This window comes from Strongylocentrotus purpuratus, unplaced genomic scaffold, assembly GCF_000002235.5.
Source record: "Strongylocentrotus purpuratus isolate Spur 01 unplaced genomic scaffold, Spur_5.0 spur5_scaffold_7, whole genome shotgun sequence".
Lineage (NCBI taxonomy): Eukaryota > Metazoa > Echinodermata > Echinoidea > Camarodonta > Strongylocentrotidae > Strongylocentrotus > Strongylocentrotus purpuratus.
In genome coordinates this window covers 26,044,984-26,065,981 of record NW_022145613.1, presented here as the reverse complement: position 1 = coordinate 26,065,981, position 20,998 = coordinate 26,044,984, and the positions used below count along the sequence as shown (strand labels likewise).

The 20,998-nt window shown below is 38.4% G+C and overlaps 2 protein-coding genes across 2 annotated transcripts; both read left to right on the top strand.

The window, feature by feature from the left end:
• The first annotated feature begins 6,980 nt into the window (after window positions 1-6,980).
• LOC755731 (60S ribosomal protein L7) lies at window positions 6,981-13,142 on the top strand. Its single transcript, XM_030974457.1, has 6 exons — window positions 6,981-7,019; window positions 8,330-8,435; window positions 8,903-9,069; window positions 10,518-10,655; window positions 11,532-11,644; window positions 12,845-13,142. The coding sequence occupies exons 1-6, from the start codon at window positions 7,009-7,011 to the stop codon at window positions 13,051-13,053; spliced, it is 744 nt and encodes a 247-aa protein (XP_030830317.1). The 5' UTR covers window positions 6,981-7,008; the 3' UTR covers window positions 13,054-13,142.
• A 3,772-nt stretch (window positions 13,143-16,914) lies between these two features.
• Window positions 16,915-20,998, top strand: LOC578927. The gene is made up of 6 exons (XM_779064.5): window positions 16,915-17,076; window positions 17,705-17,847; window positions 18,618-18,673; window positions 19,048-19,127; window positions 19,779-19,948; window positions 20,802-20,998. The coding sequence occupies exons 2-6, from the start codon at window positions 17,712-17,714 to the stop codon at window positions 20,843-20,845; spliced, it is 486 nt and encodes a 161-aa protein (XP_784157.5). The 5' UTR covers window positions 16,915-17,076; window positions 17,705-17,711; the 3' UTR covers window positions 20,846-20,998.

Here is a 20,998-nt window from a genome sequence, read left to right as displayed (position 1 = left end):
TTCGTTGTACCGTTTTCGACTCTTAATCCTTGTCTGAATTCAGTTTCCTCCTTCCCGCGTGAAGCGCGAAGGCTTTGACGTTTGATTTAATCATTATAGAAAGGAGACGATTCGTTGCACTGTTTTCGACTCTTATTAAGCCCTATTTATCTGAATTCAGTTTCCCCCCCCCCCTTTCGCGCGAAGCGCGGAAGCTTTGACGTTTCCTTAAATTATTAGAGAATGCAAACGATTCGTTGTACCGCTTTTGACTCTTATAGCCCTGTTTGTCTGAATTCAGTTCCCCCCCCCTCTCACGCGAAGCGCGGAAGCTTTGACGTTTCAGATAAGGATTAAAGAGAAAGCAAACGATTTGTTGTACTGTTCTCTACTCTTAATCCTTATCTGAATTCAGTTTTCCCCCTCCCGCGCGAATCCCGGAAGCTTAGACGTTTCCTTAAAATTATTAGAGAAAGAAAACGATTCGTTGTACCGTTCTCGACTCGTCTAAATGAAGTTTCCCCTCCCGCGCGAAGCGCGGAATTTTTGGCGTTTCATCAAAATAAAGAGACAGGAAGACGTTTCGTCGTACCGTTGTTGACTTTTAATCCTTGTTTGAATTTAGTTTCCCCGAAAATTTTAAACCTCTGATTTCTTTAGCTGATATTATAGGAAAGTGAAACTTCGAGAAAATACAAGTATTGTAGTTGTACTCATCGTCACAGCGGATAAAAAGTAACAGTTCGTAGGAAAAAAACTTGTCGGCCGATCGACAATATATACATCTCACAAAATTCAAACTTCTGCATTGATGCACGAGGATCGAACAAGAATACCGACACAGCTGACCCGACACAGCAACCTATTTACCCGTGTCTTTCTTGCTCCCTCGACGAGACGACTCCACCCAACAACCCCCTCTTTCTTTTACTCCCACTCCTCCTCTCTCAGGCTCTTACCTCCCCTCTCTCTCCTCTCTTTCATCCCTCGTTTCTTTTGTTTCCCTTTTCTCTTTTTTCTTCTTTTTCTTCTTTTCTTTATTTTCTTTCTTTTCCTTTCTTTCTTCTCCCTCTTTTTCTTTTTTCTTTTTCTTTCTTCTCTTTTCTTTCCTTTCTTTTCCTTTCTTTCCTTTCTTTCTTTTCTTTTCCTTTTCTTTTTTTTCTTTTCTTTCCCTTTCCCTCTCTTCTTTTCCCTCCCCTTTTTCTCTTTTTCCCCGACGGCAGCGCAATTTTACCTACAATATCCTGACAAGTGGGGGTGTCGCACCCCCCCACACCCCCACACCCCCCCCCCCCTTGGAGACGCCCCTGAGTGTCGGTATTCTTGCTCGATCCTCATGTTAATGCAGAAGTTTGAACCGTCGCACAGGAGTGGGCCAGGGACTCTGGAGGAACCACAGTGCGTCAAAAGTCATTTTCGGTGATTTTTTTTCCTTTTTGCTCAGAATACCTCAGTAAAATATTTAATTCCGGTATGCACAATAATGGTATAAATTTACTCCTTCAAACATCAAAATCCTATATTATTCACAGTTTTAGTGCAAAAGTGACTTATTTATAAATCTTTCAATTTAACATGAAGTTTTTAAGTTATTGAAATGAAATTGCTCTCACACATTCAAAATACACTGTAGTTCATTTCACTGCATAAATTAAAAATGGATAGAAACACAATCTTCATAATATGTTATAGGGTAGGCCTAATTCACTGAAAATGGACTAATTACCCATGTTTTATATTTCAAGAAATTTCCGCTTTAATTTTATCAACACCATTTTCTCTGATCTAAGCTTTAAGTTGATACCAGATTTGGCTGCCGCCTTCTGCCCATTATTATGTTAGGCCATTAAAGAAATATACATGGCGTCCCCGCCCGCTTTCTTTTTAGGGGCCGCCTCCTATTTTTTTTTCTTCAATGAATTAAAACCTGACAAACATACTGCTAAAATGATCTATTTCTGATTTAAAAAATAAAAAATACCGGCGGCCATCTTGAGAAATAGCCCGACTTTCAGGAAAAATGTACCGAGCGGCCATTTTGAGCGGCAATTTTGAAGAAAAAAAAGGAAAAAAGGCAGGACACTAAACATGTTTCTTTTTTTGATTTGGCCTTAGAGCCGATTTCCCTTGCCACATATTGCCCCGAAAAAACTGGGGTTTTTTTTGGTCCGCGGCTAAATCATGAAGGATTCGCGGTCCAATTGTCTATAGAGGCGCGTGACTTGTTCTGACACCGGGACTAAAATAAATACATTTTCGGGGCAATGTGGCAAGGAAAATTGGCTATAACATAAAAACAGGCAAAATATATATTTGTCGGTAATTGGTGGCTATTTTTGTCCCCCCCCCCCCATGTACTAAAAATGGTCAATAGCGACGCCCCTGGTTACAACACTCTTGAACTCAAGTTGCAATAATTCACTATTGTTCGGAGAGCGGAAGAATAAGTGGAACAGAATGGCGAATTTTGAAAAACTCAGACCAATAAAGAAGAAATTTATTAGTGTTTGAAATATAAGGCCACTAAATCTATGCGAATCGTATGGTGGCTCCTAAGGGACACGCAAACGCAAAAATTTGACGTATACCTATCCAACAAATTTTTCGTTTTTCACGTGCAAAACGTGAATACCATACCTATGCAACCAATTTTTTCGTTTTTTTACGTCCAAGACGTGAAAAAACAAAATTGACGTATTTTTATGCTTGATAATTTTTTCGTTTTTCTGTACTCATTAATGGCCCTGAAGGGACATGCACTGACATCTCGCTCGCTCTCTCTCTCTCCCTCTCTCTCTCTCTCCTGTCCTTCCTCCCTTCCCATTCTGTCTGTACTATGTGTATTCGAAATTCGAGAGAGAGAGAGAGAGAGAGAGAGAGAGAGAGAGAGAGAAAAAAAAAGGAGAGAGGGGAGAGACAGATTGGGAGAGAGAAACGTTGAAAGAGGAGACAAAGAGAGAGGGGGGAGATAAAGAGATTGGGAGAGAGAAGGGAGAGATAGATTGGGAGAGAGAAACGAGAAAGAGGAGAGAGAGAAAAAGGAACATTGGGAGAGAGAAATAGAGAGGGGCAGACAGATTTTGATAGAAAGAGGAGAGAGGGGAAAGACAGATTGGGAGGGAGAAAGGAGGAAAATATCGAGAGAAGGGGAGATCGAGAGAGTGGTGGGACATTAGGAGAAAGAGGAGAGAGAGAGAGAGAGAGAAATTTCAAAGCGTAATGTATCGAGGCCTTTTATAGTATATCAAAGTTAGTCCATAACATAGAATAAAATGGTGTACAATAATAATGTCGAGATAAAGCTGTTTATAACATAGCAGAACAAACCCATTGCGCCTATCTTCCTGCATGGTGCTCAGCTTACTGAAAAAAATTCACGTCAAATATTCACGTCTGCGTTTCCTTTTTAGGAGACGCAGACGTAAATATTGGACGCAGATTTTCAAGCAGATTTTCAGGACCATTTTTGAGTACAGAAAAATGAAAAAATTACCAAGCAAAGCCGAGTATACGTCAATTTTTTAGATTTTCACGTCTTAGACGTAAAAAAAGAAAAATTGGTAGCATAGAATACGTCAAATTTGTTGATTTTCACGTCTTGGACGTAAAAAACGAAAAATTGTTGGATAAGTATACGTCAAATTTTTGCGTTTGCGTGTCCCTTATAGGAGGCACCATAGAATCGCAAATTGTCAATTTGGTCACTGCGGATTGTGAGGTATTCACGTACAACAGTATACTACCCGCTTGTCGTGTGCAAAAATATCATACATTTAGGCCAATATTTTTCTCCTATATTAAGCGCCTTCATGCATCTTTGGCCTTTTGGGCACGTCTCAAAATGTATTATGGCCGCAGCATGTTATTAAAATTTCTCTTAACAGAAGAGGTTCTCCTCCCCCCCCCCCATTGCAGCCCCCCCCCCCACTTGTTCAAGTACCCAAACGGTGCTCCCTTTTACATAGGAAAAGTGCCTCTTTTACTTTGACAAGTGCCCCTATTAATTTGTAAAAGTGCCCCTTCCCCTTTCCACCTCTGATAAGTGCCCCTTTTTATTTTGACACGTTCCCCTTTTCCTTTGACAAGTTCACATTATCCTTTGCTATAAGTGTCCATTTTCCATTCTCATAAGTGCCTTTTTTAATCTAGTAAGTTCCTCTTTTCAGGTACAAGAAGCGCCCCTTCACCTCTAATAATTGCCCTATTCAAATCTGAAAGGTTCCCCTTTTGCGTTGACAAGTTCCCCTTTTGCTTTGTAAAAAGTGCCCTTTCCCCTTTTAATAACTACCCCCTTTTTAACTCGGATAATCGCACCTTATATTTTCACATTTACCCCCTTTCCTGTTTAATAAGTGTCCCTTTTCCTTATGATAAGTGCCCCAATTTAAAAAAGAGCCCCTTTCCCTTCTCATAAATGCCCCTTTTCATTTATGAAAAAAGTTTCCTTTCATCTCTTGTAAATGACCCTATTCAATTCTGAGAGATACTCGTTTTATTTTGACAAGTGCCCCTTCCCCTCCTGATAAGTGCTCTTTTCATCTTATATAAATTCCCCTTTTATTTTTACACGTCCCGCTTGTCCTTCCAAATAAATGCTCTTTTTCTTCCTATAAGTGCCCCTTCTCCTTCTAACAATTACCCCTTTTCATTTTTGATTAGTGCCCCGTTTTTTTAACATGTGCCTCTTTTTCTTTTTAATAAGAGCCACTTCCCCCTTCTCATGAAAGCCCCCTTTCACCTCCGATAAATGCCCCTATTCAAATCTGATCGGTGCCATTTTTCTTTCAACAAATGCACTTTTCCCTTTATCATTAGTGCCCCTTTTTCATTCGCATAAGTGCCCCCTTTTCACCTCTGATAATAACCCTTTTAAACATGATATGTGCCCCTTTTCCCTTTCTAATAAGGAACCTATCCCTTTTTCATAAGTGCTCCTTTTCACTTCTTATAAACGCCCCCTATCAAAATCTGATGGGTGCCTCTTTTCCGTCGACAAATGCCCATTTCCCATTCTTATAAAATCCCTTTTTATCCCTGCATGGTGCGTGCCTCTTTTTTTTAGGTGTAAGACGTGCCTCTATTTTCACCTCTGACAATTAGCCTTTGTACTTTGACACGTGCTCCTTTTCTTTTCTACTAATATTAGTGTCTTAACCCTTTCGATAAGTGTCCCCTTTTCCTCTCGTCATTAAACGTGCCCCTAATTTCAAGCGACTAAGAGCAATTTCCCCCCAAAGCTCGCTCGCTACGCTCGCTCGTAGTTATAACATAGATGTTATAATTATGTAACTCATCAAACGTCTTTTTAGTCTTCCGTTATGAGAATGTGCTTATAGCCCCATCAGGATTGTGTTTTTCCTCTTTAGATGTAATTTACGCACTGCGACCTCACAAATCCTCGCTCGCAAATGGATTTTCAGACCATCATAACCAACTGCGAAGTATGATGCTTAACCCTAGTGTGTTGCATTTCCAGAAATCACATGTAATTATGTAACATTGACTACCTTTTTTATGATTCATCATAGGATGTAATAATATAACTGTTGACTAGTTCAGTCATAAAATTGAATGGAACAGCATATATGGCAATGTTTTTGTTGTTGTTATTTATTTTATTTATTTTTTGCAAAAAAAATATGCAGTGATCAATCATGTCAAATTCTTGGGCGAAGTATAGATATATACCAAGTGTCGTCACTTGCCTGTCATAAACACTATCAAAGTCACGAATTGTTGTTGTTGTTGTTTTAGTCATGTTGTGTGTCATTCAATTATGAATGTTTACGCCGAGTGAGTGTTTGTTTTTTAGCCTTTTCTGAATCCTTACAGTTGTTTAAAGAGATTAAGAGAACATTATGTCTTTGTTTCTCTGAATTAAGATAATCCATGCCGTCAAACCCCCTTTTGGCAGAATAATGTTATAAACGGTGTACGAAAGGGAAAGAGATAGAAAGAGATATTATATAGAGAGTGATAGAGGGAGAAAGAGAGAGTTTATAGAGCAAGAGGGAGAGAGATAGAGGGAGAGAGATAGAGGGAGAGATAAAGTGAGAGATAGAGATAGAGGGGAGATAAAGAGAGGGTGAGAGATAGAGAGAGAGATGGATAAAATAAAGAGAGAGAGTATATTAGAGGGGAGACGTCCAGTCCGTTCGCGTTCACCACTTGTTGTAACCCGTTTGGAATTATTTTTTTCACAACGACTGAACGAGTCTGGTGTGACGGGAGCTTTATGAAACCAAGATGAGCGCGCCATTGCGGTCCCTGATTTAATATGCGGCATATGCCCCCTCACTTTTTCCCCATATAGATCTAAGGGCTTCTAAATTATTTGAGATATGAAAATTCTGTTAAAGTAAGTTATATATTATGGAACATTTTCGCTTTTTAGGAAAAAAATGCAAACATTAAACCTTTCATTTATTAGTTTGTTAAATTCAGTCTATATATTTAACTGTTTCTGATACTAAATTTATATTAGGAGGGGGGGGGGGTGTTAACCCTTATGACACACCATACCCTGCAAACCCCGCATTCTATGTTCTCCGACCCCCTCCCCCTTATCCTCAGTAAACTTGTGTCCCCCCACGGTCTCATTCGGCTATGGGGATATCACTTTGATTATGAAATGAGATCATTGCAGAACTATCATAAGATAAATAGCATATATGAAGGAAAACAAAATCGACTACAACATCAATATTAAAAACAAATAAATACATTAGGTAATACATTCGACCCCCCCCCCCTAAAAAAAAGAAAAAAGGCCTACTTAATTTTGTTAGTGTCCATGTTTTACTTTTGAAGTTTTTACCTTTGGTATATTGTCTCTCAACACTTTGACCACTGACAAAAAAGGGAAGAAAGGAAGAAAGAAAGAAAGAAAGAAAGAAAAAAAAAAAGATAGATAGATAGAGATGCCGGGGTACTAGTATTAGACGAAGGTTGCGATCAAAATAGCTTCCGCCGGATCCAGCACAAGAGGGCGCGCAACATTCAGATTTAATCCTTTCCAATTGGCCCAACATGGCAGACAGGTACACATCTAAACACTTCCTTCAACAATCTCCTTAGATCTGACGAATCCTATATTATTGCTGGATTATATTAACACTATTTGTACCTGATAGAATTATGATCAATGTGTTGCAAGCATTTCCACAAAAATCCCACTGTTTTTCTGAATTATAGTCGTGTAAAAGTACGGTTTGCTGACATGTACTGTACGTTGACATGTTCACGGACGCAGACTAGACGTGACGAGATAATAAACTGTCGATTGGTTTAAATGTGTGATACTGATACTTGATAGTGATAGCACACACCCGAAATTCCTCCCAAATAATTCCTCATTGTCGAAAAAATAAGCCACTGGCACTGCTTAGCTAGAGTCCCGTATTCTACTGGCATTTTAATGAAATACGCCACTGCCCGTTCACTTTGTAGGCTACGCAGCGCCTAGCGGTTTTTTGCGTGCAGTGAATGGAAATGATGGGCAGCACTCGACGGTCACTTCAAATTCACACTTAAATCCTATTCTTAGTAGCCTACCTAGGGTCTCCTACACACATACATACAAATAGCACATAGCCCAGCATTTGTCAGTGGTGAATGCAGTGTGAGGTTTCTTAGATTGATGCCGCCTCTGACTGTGCATGAGCTGCTTGCAGCGAGTTCAGTGCGCACCATCTGATTCTGAAGAAAACGAGCGTAGATCTAGGGTCTTTACTGCATTTACAATATGCACAACGGTCTAACTCTTGGTGCTAGTTCAGAAGTCTATCCAAAATTTTACCCGTGGAGAGCTACCAATGTAAACAAACCTCACTGGGTATGCAATCACCCATGCCCGCACACGACAAAGCTTGCATGTTACCTTCATAGTTTGCTTCACTCGGGGCTCTTCTTTGCAAATTTTACTTGTATCAAAATCAGTTGAGATAAAAGAATTTATCAATAAATGTGGACATTTGTGAAGCACTGCAATAGCTTTGTTTACCTTCCAGTTAACTAAAGCCTCGGGTCACAAATGCCATTACGAACGCCGTACGAACGATTTCAGACAATGGAAATTCGGGAAGACAATGGAAAAACAGATTTGTTCGAAATTATCGTTCGTACGAACCTTTGTGCCCGTAGCATAAGCCAACTTGATGTATGGCAAGGCAGATTCTCTTTTGCTCCCCTAAAACCATTCATGATGTGCTGTACGTGGCATGGATACAGTTCTGTCCCATTAAAAAGATTTGCATACTCTCTCTTTTGTCCTTGAATTGTAGACCTCTAGTTACAAAATGTATGTTCTGTGGATAGGAAAAGCCTAATTATTCATTTTCTTTTGTCACAGTGCGTCAAAAAAGCTGCCAACGGCTCCAGAATCTCTTCTGAAGAAGAGGAAGAACAGACAAACTGAGAAGGCCAAGAGGGCACAGGCCCGCCTCCTTGCCAAGAAGGTGAGATTTCCAAATTTAAATGTTCAGGTTTTAGTTTACAATACTTGTTTTCTTTCACTCTGGAACAGAAATGATTCTATTTGAGTATTCTGAGGGGGGGGGGGGGGGGGGGGGAGAGGACAGGACATTAGCACAGTACTGTTTACAACCCCATGTACATGTACAGGTTGTACATATCTTTGTTCTGATTGTTTGAAAAGTTGTGAGAAGCAAGATGTGAAATTCATTTTGTCTCTTCAAGCTTAGCTGTTTAGCAGCTCTTCAGTGATTAAAATGTTCCTACCATTTTGGCTTTTGCAGCGAGAGAAAGCATTTATGATTTTGGTATAAATTATATTCTATGATTATGAACTGTATTCTTAGTTCCTTACAGCAATGAGTATGAGCTAAGACGTGGGAGTTTTAAAAAAAATTGTCATAGTATGGTTCAAAATGTTCATCAATCCATGCCTACCCTAAATCTGCAGGAGAATGCCAAGAAGAGGCGCGTGATCTTCAAGCGTGCGGAGGACTACATCAGGGAGTACAAGAAGCGTGAACGTGACACTGTCCGTCTCCACCGTCAGGCTCGCAAGCATGGCAACTTCTACGTCGAAGATGAACCTAGACTAGCGTTTGTCATCAGGATCAGGGGGTGAGTGAACTTGATATTAAATGGGCTAAACTTTTAGTGTAGGCCCATTCTCAAAGACAGTAAAAACTGGTTCAAAACCTTCAAAACATACTATATTCTGCTTCATATTTGGAGCTTTTATTTAGGAATGGGAATGTTGCTAGCAACAAAGGCTCTTTGGTGCACAAACTATTCTACAGTGGTTCATTCACTTGACTCTTAATCCAAGGGTTAAGGGTTTGAATCCCAACCTAGCACTAATGTCCTTTGACAAGACATGAAACCACATTTCTTCCATTCTCATACCACAGGCTAAAAAGGGTACTTGGCAAGTGCTGGGGTGATAATAATTGCAGGGCCCTTGTGGGGAACAGCATTGCTGATGAGGCTTCCCTCTGTTCACAAAATCATTATTGTAATTATTATTGTGTCATGTTATTTGTTGTCAAAATTGTGATTCTCCAGTACCTCAACCTTAATGCACAGTTCACACCGACGCCGAATGTCGCGCTTTAAATCGGCAATCAATTCGGCGTCATTTTTGTTTACTTTTCAAAAAATCTCACGATCTCCTCAGATATGTTATGCTCTGATATCTTAACAAAGCGTGTCAATTGGTGACAGAGCGTACAAAGTGGGGTCACCGCTTTGAACCAAGCTCTGTTAAACTCTGTTAAGCTTTCCTACGCTTTGAGCAAAACTTTGATAAGCTTTGTGACGCTTTGATAAGCTTTAATACGCTCTCCCCGCTTTACGCAATTCGTGACAGATCGCCTCAAATTTTTAAACAGTTTAAAAAAAAATTGGCGCTCTTGCCTAATGTCCCGAATTGCTCAAAGCTTTCTCACGCTCTATTATGGTCTTTACGCTTTAATTAAGCTTTGTTGCGCTTTGCCGCCGCTTTGCTCGCCGATTTAATTCGCCATCAATTCGGCATCGGTGTGAACTTAGCATAAAGAGGAATCCAACTTCTGCAAAGAGATATATTATGTGACATGACAAATTGAGTCAGGTTGGTGAACATATGGAGCAATGCCAAATGATCAGAAAGTCTAAATAACTTTGTGTGAATCTGAAAATTGGCAAATGCGATATCAGTGAGAAGTTAGATCGGGACAACTCTTTCAATTGTTGTATGCTGAAATTAAAATGAATTTGTCCTAATACCTTGCAGCTGTTCCACAGACTCTACAGTGTTTTATACACAAGATACATGTTGGATTTTATTTCATTTTGTTATAAATGTTTACCTGATTTTGTTTAAATTGTTTGTTTGTTGCGCTGATTTCCTTGGTTTTTGTTAAATGGATTTCCCTCAGATCCAATTCAGCCTGTTTCTACCATACTATTTTAACCATTTTAAGTTTTCTTTAAATTTAAACTTTCTTTACACTCCTAGTGTGATATGGAACTTCATTGGTTCATCACATTCAACAATTTTGCTTTGTATGATTCTGTTAATCTTTTAGTATCAACGGCGTGAGCCCCCGTGTCCGTAAGGTCCTTCAGCTGCTTCGTCTGCGACAGATCCACAATGGAGTCTTTGTCCGTCTCAACAAGGCTACCCTGCAGATGCTGAGGTTGGTCGAGCCCTACATTGCCTGGGGGTAAGTACAATCGCATTCAGTCAAGCAGGATTATTGCTCGTAGGGTATCTCATCATCCAAAAGATACCCATTTCTAGTGGAAGTTGCCCCCCTTTTACTCTATGTTAACTGGGGGGGGGGGGGGGGGGGGTCAATTTGACCCCTCCCCTTGTAGTAATTTAGCGACTACTCTGGAACCGTGGCAGAAATAAAGTTTTCCTTTCCTGACTTTTTATCTCTCCGTTACGAAGTAGCCAGAGGCATTATGTCTGTGGGTTGTCCGTCCCGTTCTCGTGATCGCGTCATCTTAAGAACTAATAGATAGATTCCTGCCAAACTTAAACCATATATCTGGCAGAGCTAATGAACTGATTAGATTTTAGGGTCGCGGGGTTCATTATGTATGCAAAAATAGCTCGTAATCACGATTTGTTTCCATCTGCTCATAAGCTTTGATATAAACTTTTTTGTTCAAAAAGATAACTCTCTTTATAGGCTTTCTTTGTTCAATTGATAAGGAATTAATATATTAATGAACAGATTAGAATTTAAGGCATGACCAAAAAATCTGATGGTAGGTGGGAATAAGTTCTTCAAAGACGACACTGAACCCATGTTTTGTGTATGTGTACATGGTTTTCGAGATGTGTTTCAAATTTTGTAGCAATAAAGGTTGGATCCTTTTATACTGTCACCGTTGCAACAATGATTCTTAAATCATGAATAACGATTCTGTTACTAAAATAAATCTGCAAGACGGTATGTCTTCTTTGTAAGCATGATTTGATACTGCTTACACCAATTTAAAATTCAAAGTGGAATAAAGAAGTCCCAAAATGAAAACTGAAAATCTTGTGACGTTGTAATGAATGACAATGTTTGCTTTTGCTCTGTCAGGTACCCCAATCTGAAGTCAGTCCGTGAGCTGATCTACAAGCGAGGATTCGCCAAGATTAAGAACGGCAGCCGCATCCCTATGACTGACAACGCTATCATTGAGGGTGCTCTTGGTAAGTGACCTGTACTATTGATTACCTTTGACCTTTAATATGCAGGTGTCAATTTGAAGCCTGGACTCATCCTCCTTGGAGGTCACCAAAAAATATCGATGCCAAAAGCTACAGGTCTATACATTTGACGTTGTAGTGAAGTCCTTAACTTCTTGTTTAATAATCAGGTGAAACTTTACCTATAAAGTTGATGAAAGTTGTGGCTTTGCGTGTAATTTGTGTTTTCTGGTGATACTACGTCGGTCGTGTCAAAAATATGTTCAAGTTGTGTTGTTTCAAACAACTACTGTTTAAGCTGATATTTTTTGCGAATGACGGGGGGGGGGGGGGGGGGGGGGGGGCTAAGAGACATTTTCGCAAGTTGTTGCTTTAGCGAATGACCCCTCTGCAGTACTTCCGTAAGCACTACGCCATGCCTACACTCCATGCTTCACATACAAGCTTCACCTATGGAAATAATTCAAAGGGTGAAGCCTGGACCAATACTTAAGCTGATAGAGTGAAACTTATCACTATTTTTATAACACCAGTTATGGTCATGCGATTGCATTGTGAAAGAAACGTTCTGGAATCATCAAAATGATTAGAAATTTGGCCCAGTCTTGGTTAAGTTACAAGCACTGTACACAGAAAGATGTCTATGGGACTACGCGACACATGCGTGATATCTATCCGGTCCAAATAAATATAATAATTTACCAAATATATCCATTAGTAGGAGGTTTCTCGGCAAACTTTGTATCATCACGTATTGGTCAAAACATATTCTTTCACATGATTGGTAATAAGAGCTTCCTTTTCATTTTTGAGAGGGGGTCGTTTCAAAAACTGGTCTTTAGCTTTAAACCATTTCACCAAACCTTTTTCCCCAAAAATCTGCAAAGCATCTTGCCTCTGAAAACAGTCTAAATCACTGGATGTGAAGTGTGTATTTGGTGTTGCTGATTCCTATGTCATACTACTATCAAGAGTTCTAAGCTCCATCTTGGCGACTACTATCCCTTCTCTCTTCTCCCTCCCTCTTGTATGTGTATGTAGAGCAGTACTGTCAACATGAAAACAGTATACCTTTTGATTTGTTGACCTGCAAATTAAGTAAGTCTGATATATGTAAATACATGTTTTTTCAGGATTGTTATTTGATTTCTTGAAACCAGTAAAAATCTAAAGTTTGTCTTCTTTCTTGTTGTAATTCTGCAGGCAAGTTCGGCATCATCTGTGTGGAGGATCTGATCCATGAGATCTTCACCACTGGCGAAAACTTCAAGCAGGCCTCCAACTTCCTCTGGCCCTTCAAACTCAGCTCACCCCGCAACGGCTACCGCAAGAAGGGCAACCACTTCGTCGAGGGTGGTGACTACGGCAACCGCGAGAAGTTCATCAACGACTTCATCAGGAGGATGAACTAGATGAACTAGATGAACTAGCAAGCCACACACACAAAAACAATAGGCCAAAAAAAAAATTATGAATAAAGTACATTGTCACATGCAATGAATGATGGTCTAAGCAGTGTCTTTTTGTTTGGGTTGCCTGTCTTAAGAAGTTGATCTTGAGTTCTGGGAATGATAGAAAAAATGAAATGTCAAATAAACAAACTTACCTTTGATGTTTTATACTGTTGAACTGAAAGATGAAGAATTTGAGCTAGTCCTGGGCTCATATTCATAACACCTTACGAAGCTAACTCATCAACTAATTACATAGGCTACAGTACACAGTTGGTTGACAACTAGGCTTTGTAAAGTTTTATGAAATGAGCCCTGTTACCATTCGAGTAGATCGCACGGTTTTATCAGTTTGTGTTCCTTTTTTTTTCTTCCAAATACCTGATCTACTGCATAATCAACAATGTAATGTAGTATTATTTCACGTTAAGTTTCTCTTGAAATGCAGTTCAATCACCATAGCTCAAGATCGGCTGTTACATTACTGTATGGAGAAGAAGTTTTTCTGCCAGAATGGTTACTTGCATATGTCAACTATATTACTGGTACACTCGTATGGAGAAACAACACACACAAAAGAATACTATCGTCCAGATTTGAATGAGTGATAAATTACCCAACCCAAAGAGGGGAAACACAAACAATGCCCGATTCTTAAAGGAGAATTTGAATTGTGGACAATTTCTGCAATTTTTGTGATTGTACATTTCCTGCTTGCTTTTTTTGAACCAAAACTTGACCATTACTTTTCTCTAGTACAGCAAGTACAGGTTTTTACATTGTATGAACCCTTCCAATTACCACATTTTTCAAGGAATTTTGGATACAATGTAGGTGTTTTTTTGTACAAATCACTCATTATTATATATATTTATCCCTTAAAATATTAATAGGGGGGGGGGGGGAATGATCATTAGTACTTTGATATGAGTGCAACTTTGTTCACATATATGTATTGAATTCAGAAGATGTGAGAGGTACTGAGCTGGGGGGTTTTTGGGTGGGAATATGAGTAGAGAGAAGTAAATTGTGACAAAGTGAGAAACTGAGAATTAATACTATAAAGGTCATTGATTTGATTTTTTTTTTTTTTAAAGAGTTGTGGTCTACCGTCACAGGAAAAGGCTATAGTGATTTATTTTGGCCCTTTCAACTTTACTAACACTGCATTATCTTTTAACACACAAAGGATGAGATTTTGGATACGGTATATTTATTCTGCTATAAAATGCAGATGTGATTTGAAAAGAGAATTGTACATGAATTCTGCCATTAAATGCTCATCTGGGACCTTTTTCATAAAACCTGTTATCAATAACAAGTTTCATTAACTGTTAAAAGCTACCGATAGAGTGGCATGAGTGGCTGAGAGCTAATTTGTCATGAATTTGATAATTTAGCAGAAATTATTGATAGGAAGTTATATGAAACAGGGCCCTGATTAAATAGAGAATAAATCCTTTTCTTTCACACATAAAGTATGATAGTGGAGAGCTGCAAATAAATTGTAGAAAGATAGAGCCCAAAGTGTAGTGAATGAGTTTACAAATATGTGCATCCACACTTGTATGCCTTTACAAGAGCCCTACTGACTTGACATTGACTGATGACCATCATGACTGTTGCTATTCAAGGGAAATACAAACGTCTGTTTGGTCTGGTCTATTTCCAGTCAGTGCAACTTGGACGATCTAGAGAGGACCTTGACTACACAGAACACGGCCAATGGGATTGAAAGATGATTACCATGACCGTGAACTTAATCTGGTGCTTTTACCCAAAATCCAAATCCAAAAAAAGTGTTACGCACAGAAATAAAACCAAGAAATAAACCAAACTGACTAAACAGATTCTGGAATTTTTAGATACACAAAATATGATAGACTTGTTTTTTTTTTTTAATTGGACAACAAAGGCATGCAAGAAGACTACAAAAAAGTTTTGCAAGAATTTCAAAACAATTTTTTGCAAAATACAATGATTTGATGGAATTCTGACTAGAAGGCACTATAATAGGTTTATAACGCCTGTGTTTTAAAGCTACTATGTCCCTTTTGCAGGCCAAAAAAATGAAAAAGTTAAATTCCAACTGCATTTGAAAGATAATACTAATTTAGAACTTCCCTAAAAAAGGTGGGGCTTGAAAATGTCTTCAAGTGGGAAAATAACGACTATTAGTTGTAAAATCGACTTTAGGGCTATAGAGCCCAAAAGAAATAGTCTTGATTTTCAGACAATTGTACCGAATGGTCATACGTTTTATGCTGCGCAAAGATTCAATCAGTGGATTATTGATGTAGACAAATGCTCATGTACCCTTTACAACTCTTTTCATGTATGTTATTACCAAAGAAGAAAAAAAGCCAGTCAGTCACTCAATAGTGTCTGACAGTGAAGTCTAGCAAGTAAACGGGTTTCCTTGCATAATTTGAATATGAGGACACTGCTAACATTTAATTTCACAGATAGGACCTACATGACATATTCATAATTCCTGCAAATCTCTACAGAATTTGAGGTAGGCTGCAAAAGGGACATAGTACCTTTAAAACATAGTGTATATGAAGATGACGTTTATTTAGATTTCCAGTGGCTTAACGAGCAAAAAACACTTTTTTTTGGGGGGGGGGGGGGCAGGGGGGAGGGGACGCAAAAAAAGAAAGAATCTGCATCACCACCACTCTCACATGCAGGCCCCGCAGAACAATTTTCAAAGTGCGGGTGGGGGGCTGGGGGTTCAAGTATAAAGTAGAGCGTAAAGGTCAGGTCCAGGGGCCAGGCTCCCTGTAAATTTTTTTGCAAGATTGGTTGAACTTTTTTAGACCCCTTTTTTTTTTACCTCGATTGATTACATGAAGGTGCCCCCCAAACATCATGGCTACGTGCCCTGCCTAATAAATGAGCATATTTTTTGCCTGCCTGTAAATTGGGAATTTTGCAAATTTCCCACGAATGCATGAAAGAGTATAATTTACAAAAAAGTGAGAAAAAAATCTCAGAAAATCATTTAATTTTAGCAAAATTTGTTAATCACTGGTATCGAATAAGAAAAAAAAACCTTGTTTAAAATGGAGGGATCTTCCAGTGGCGGATCCAGGGGGAGCCCGGGGGCCCTGGCCCCCTTCCCTGACTAAAACAAAAATTGCTCAAAGGGGGGCTCACTACCCCACCCCCCCCCCCCCCTCCCTGCTTTTTCGGCCGGTCGGCTGAGTCGTCGCTAAATATTTTTTAACGAATTGGGCCTCTCCCTCGCGGCCCGCTGGATCCGCCCTGGGGTCTTCTGCATGCAGGTAGATGTTTACAAAAATACCCCCCCCCTACTTTAGACAATCATTTTGACTTTCAAGTTTTTTTTAATTCATGTTGCCCAAAATATGTTCAAAATCGTGGAATCTGCTATCCAAAGAGTAATTCAACAAGTCATAACAAGTAGTTTCCTCTAGACTCCTTTTCTACATCTTTCTCCTTTTTCTCCATCCACATCTTTTTCCTCCTATTTTTTTTTACATGTCTTCTGTTCCTTTTTTGGGGGGGGGGGGGCATTCTGAAGATCAACTAAAGATTGGAAAATGTGTTAAATGAATTTAAAAGTCAAGAGCGAGAGAGAGGGAGAGAAAGAGAAAGGGAGGGGGTAAATGAATTTGATTTCTAGGACTGGCAGGACTATATGTTTTCAAATTTTCGTTTCATTTTACTCTCTCGGATCTTAGAACGATCTGGAATAATCCCGCAGCTTTAATTGGGCCTTGGGTAAACTTTAAACCAATCACTGCTCGCGGATCCCGTCGCGGATATGCTTTTGGGTGCATATGCATGCTCCGATCTCGCATTCTTTCAATATGGCCGCATTGAGTAGCAGACGACGCGTATTTGTCGTGGCGGTTGCCTTGCCATACAGCGTATACTACACCATTTTCATGTTCCTGGTCTGTCTACTACAGACGGCAGTAGTAATAGGTCATTATGGTGATGATTTCGATAATGGTAAGAATTGTAGATTAATTTATAAACAAACAAATAGTGTGATAATCTTAGAAGATGTTTATGCCAAACGCCACTGTCTTTTAAGTCTTGCCCCATATACTCAATACGGTGTGAGTTCTGTGTCACACAGACTGAGCAATTTGCATGTTGCATGTAGATCTTGCCTTCATTTTAGGCCTACTGGGGCGTTTTTTTTCCAGTTGTCCAGGAACACTTAATATTCCTTGCTCTTTTTGTCTTTCATTTTCGGCTATATATTTTGTCTGCACATTATGATAATACTAATAGATCTAGAGGGGTCTACGCTATTGTCATTATTGTGTAGGGCCTAACTTAGGGGATGGGAAAAAGGAATGAAGTGCTGCTGTGTGGAGCGAATGTTGGTTTTCTACTTTACGATAATGCCCTATATTCCAGGTATATTTATGTCTGAAAATTAGATACAAATAAATTGAAAATAGCATCGGCATCGCACATCAATCAAGATCAATGTCATTTATAGATTATTACTTCGCAAAAGACGGCTTATCATCAGACTCGTTTGTCTTTTTCATGTAGACTAAAATCATTTTTGCATCAAGATGAATGTTATTTGATGTAGAGTCTTTGTGAATGTATCTAATTTCAGTCCTGCTATGCAGACAATGCGGTCACGAGATAGCCCAAGCTTCAGACTTGTAACAGTGGGCACTACCCAGGCTGTGCATCGGAGAAATGGTACCATTCTTGGAAAAGAAAACGTCCTAATTCAACTCCTCAAAAATCCACAAGGTAAGAAGTTCAGTGTGCTCATTTAATCATAGTTCATTATTAGTTTGTATGTCTATCATTGTCATAATATTACAGCTTGGGATGAAATCTGTTTTATATGTACTTCCTTTTCCTGAAACAGCAAAATAAAAACAGAAATGCAGTGAGTAATTTAGTTATCAAAAACTAAAGAGAACTCTTTTACTGACGGTAACAATATAAACAATTGGGTCAAGGATATATCTCATTATTTTGACAGCAAATCAAAGAAAGGCTCTCCTGAATAAACTTTTTATTCCCTATAGGCCTGAAGTAAATTCTGTCAAGACTATTGCACCTTTTAGTTATAGCTTATGGCATTTTGCTATTGAGTGATTTCAATGCTTGCCAGAAAATGCAAAGGACATAGGTTCAAGCCCTTGCAGGGCACATAAGTAAAGCATTGGACTTACATTTGTTTGGGCCACTAGGGTGTTTAATGGGAACCCAGAAGTATGCATTTCATTGTTGTTTGAACACTTGTGTGCCTGGAAAATGGTCCACGTTTTTAATTTAATTTAAACTTATAAGTGTTTATAAGATGATGACGTGGATCCTAATCAAATGATTGGTTGAAAGCGTACATGTGACCAGGCATTTATTTTGTCAACGCGTAATCGTGCGTAATTTGGTTAATGACCAGTCATTATCATAGGTAAATGACCGGTCATTATCAAAATCATGTTAGAAAACTTAATTTTATTTTTAAAAAATTTGTGTGCATTTAACAAAAAAAATTATACATTTTCCAGGCCGGCATTTTGAAATCATTACAACGTCTGCTGCTGAAGTTTCAAAGCAACCACATGTAAGTAATCATAATCATATAATTACCTCATTTTAATATCACATGCCATAAAAAGTGTTGAAAGAGGTATATAGTGGATCAATTCTACAACACATGCTCTGGTGACAATTGCCCCACAGTCAATATCTTCACAATAACTGAATGTCTATAGCTTCAATGCATGACAAAAGCTTTACCTAACCTAACTCTACTCTAAACCAAACCTAAAACCTAAGTTCAAGTTCAATTTCAGACAATAAAAGTAGATATAAGTGTTTTATTGGGCTTTATCTTGATTATGAAATATAAACAAATCTTTAAAATTGTTTTCCTTCACTTTTTATTTTTGAGCTACCTTTATTTGATTTTTATTTTCACATTTCTTTCCCCATTAGCTTCATAAGGATCATACATGGTTTGATGGTTATGGCTGGCAAATCATCTCATGCCCGCAATGCAGATCACATTTAGGATGGTAAGTAAGCAGATTAAAACTGTTTTGAAAAATAATTCTATATTTTTAGGCTATGATGCAAAATCCATTTGACGTAATTCGGACATCAAATAAGCCAAAAATAGAAAAACATAGTGACATACATGTTTTTCTCTCTTAAGGCCCTAATCAGAAATGACACGGTAAACGGTAAACTATGGTAGGTCATTCATGCCATTGTTTGCTCCCTCCATTATGATCTTAAGATATTATTTTTTCCCTCAATAATGAATGATCAAAAGTGTAAATTCTGTAGATTTATGACGATGATTTGTACGTCCCTTGAGAGTTCAATGCCAGTAAATGGTGAGTAAACAGTGGCACGAATGGTCTGCCATAGTTGAGTCCAACTTAAATTTGATCTTAGTCTTTGTGACAGTGAAACACCCCCAGGAGTGTCAACTCTGACAGACATGAGCGCCATTCAAGAAGCCACTATTATTATTTTATTATTATTGTTGTTGTCATGATTATTATGTAATTTGTTTATAATTATTATTATTATTATGATAATGATTATAATGATTATTATGATTAATATGATGATGATTATAATGATTATTATGATTATTATGATTAATATGATTATTATGATGATTATTATTATTATTAATATTATAATTTGATGTGCAGGTACTTTGAACCTACGGAGCCAAAGAAAACAGAGACATGCCAGGAGGAGAAGGATAAGGATGTGTGTGATGAGACTGCAGATACGGTCTTGAATGACGGAGAAGAGACTGAAGAAGAGGAGAAGAGTTCATTCCATGCACTCATATTGAAAAATCTAATTCATGAAGAATGTGAGTGTATATATTCTACTTGTCGGTGTGTGAAATAAAGAAATTACAAAGAACACTTCTCTTTCATCAATAGTGAACATGAAAAAAGATACTACTTATAACCCATATAAAACGAAAGTTGTAAAATGTACAGTTGAGGGATGTGCATGCTATGATGTTGGTAATTTTTAAAAACCATAAAATCAAAAATGTCCAGTTTTGTTTTGTTTTTAATTTAGACAATCAAGGCAATTAAGTTTGCATTTATTCTTCATTGATTCCGAATTGAGCAATATCATGGCACATTACATATATGCCAACAAAGTTAATTGTTACCGTCAAAATCGATAGAATGTAATATTTTATTTGCACTTTCCATGTGCTAGTAGACGAGGTTGGATCCGTTATTTTGTAAAAGTGAGGTGAGGGGCACATAGCTGTAAAACTGCACAGTTAGTTCTTTTGGTAGGGTTTCAAAAGCCTTCCCCCTTCTGTAACATGTGTAATTCATTGTATAGCTATCCAAAATAAAATAATTTACCTTTTCACAGTCTGAATGTTGTGTTAAGAAACGTCGTTTAGCATCGTTTCGAAAAAAACTTGATAAAGAATCATGGTCCAGTTGTAGTTGTATTGTACAAAAATTGTATAACTCTGCAGGACTTGTTGTGAGCGTGCACTAATGATTGACCAGATGTCATGTCAGTTGAGCTCTTCAAAACTATTTTTTTTTTTATCTTGTTATCTTTTCTGTACACTCCTTTTGCTAAGGATGATTCTTTATACGTTTCTTTATGTTTCTTTATACGTTTCTTTATGTGACTGTCATATCAAGTCTGAACAGGCAATAAATCTCTCATGCTTCCATTTGCAGATGCCGATTCTCTAGTAGTACAACCCAAGGTCTATGGAGGGTAATCCTTTCATCACGACAGCTCTGTTGTGGATGCAATATGGGTAACTTCTGAACTCAAAGGGAAATCCAACCTTAAAGCCCATCTGCACTAGGTTGGCCAGGAGAGATTAGACCACCCAGGGTGGTCACTGACAGGTGGTTATCTCATCAACTCA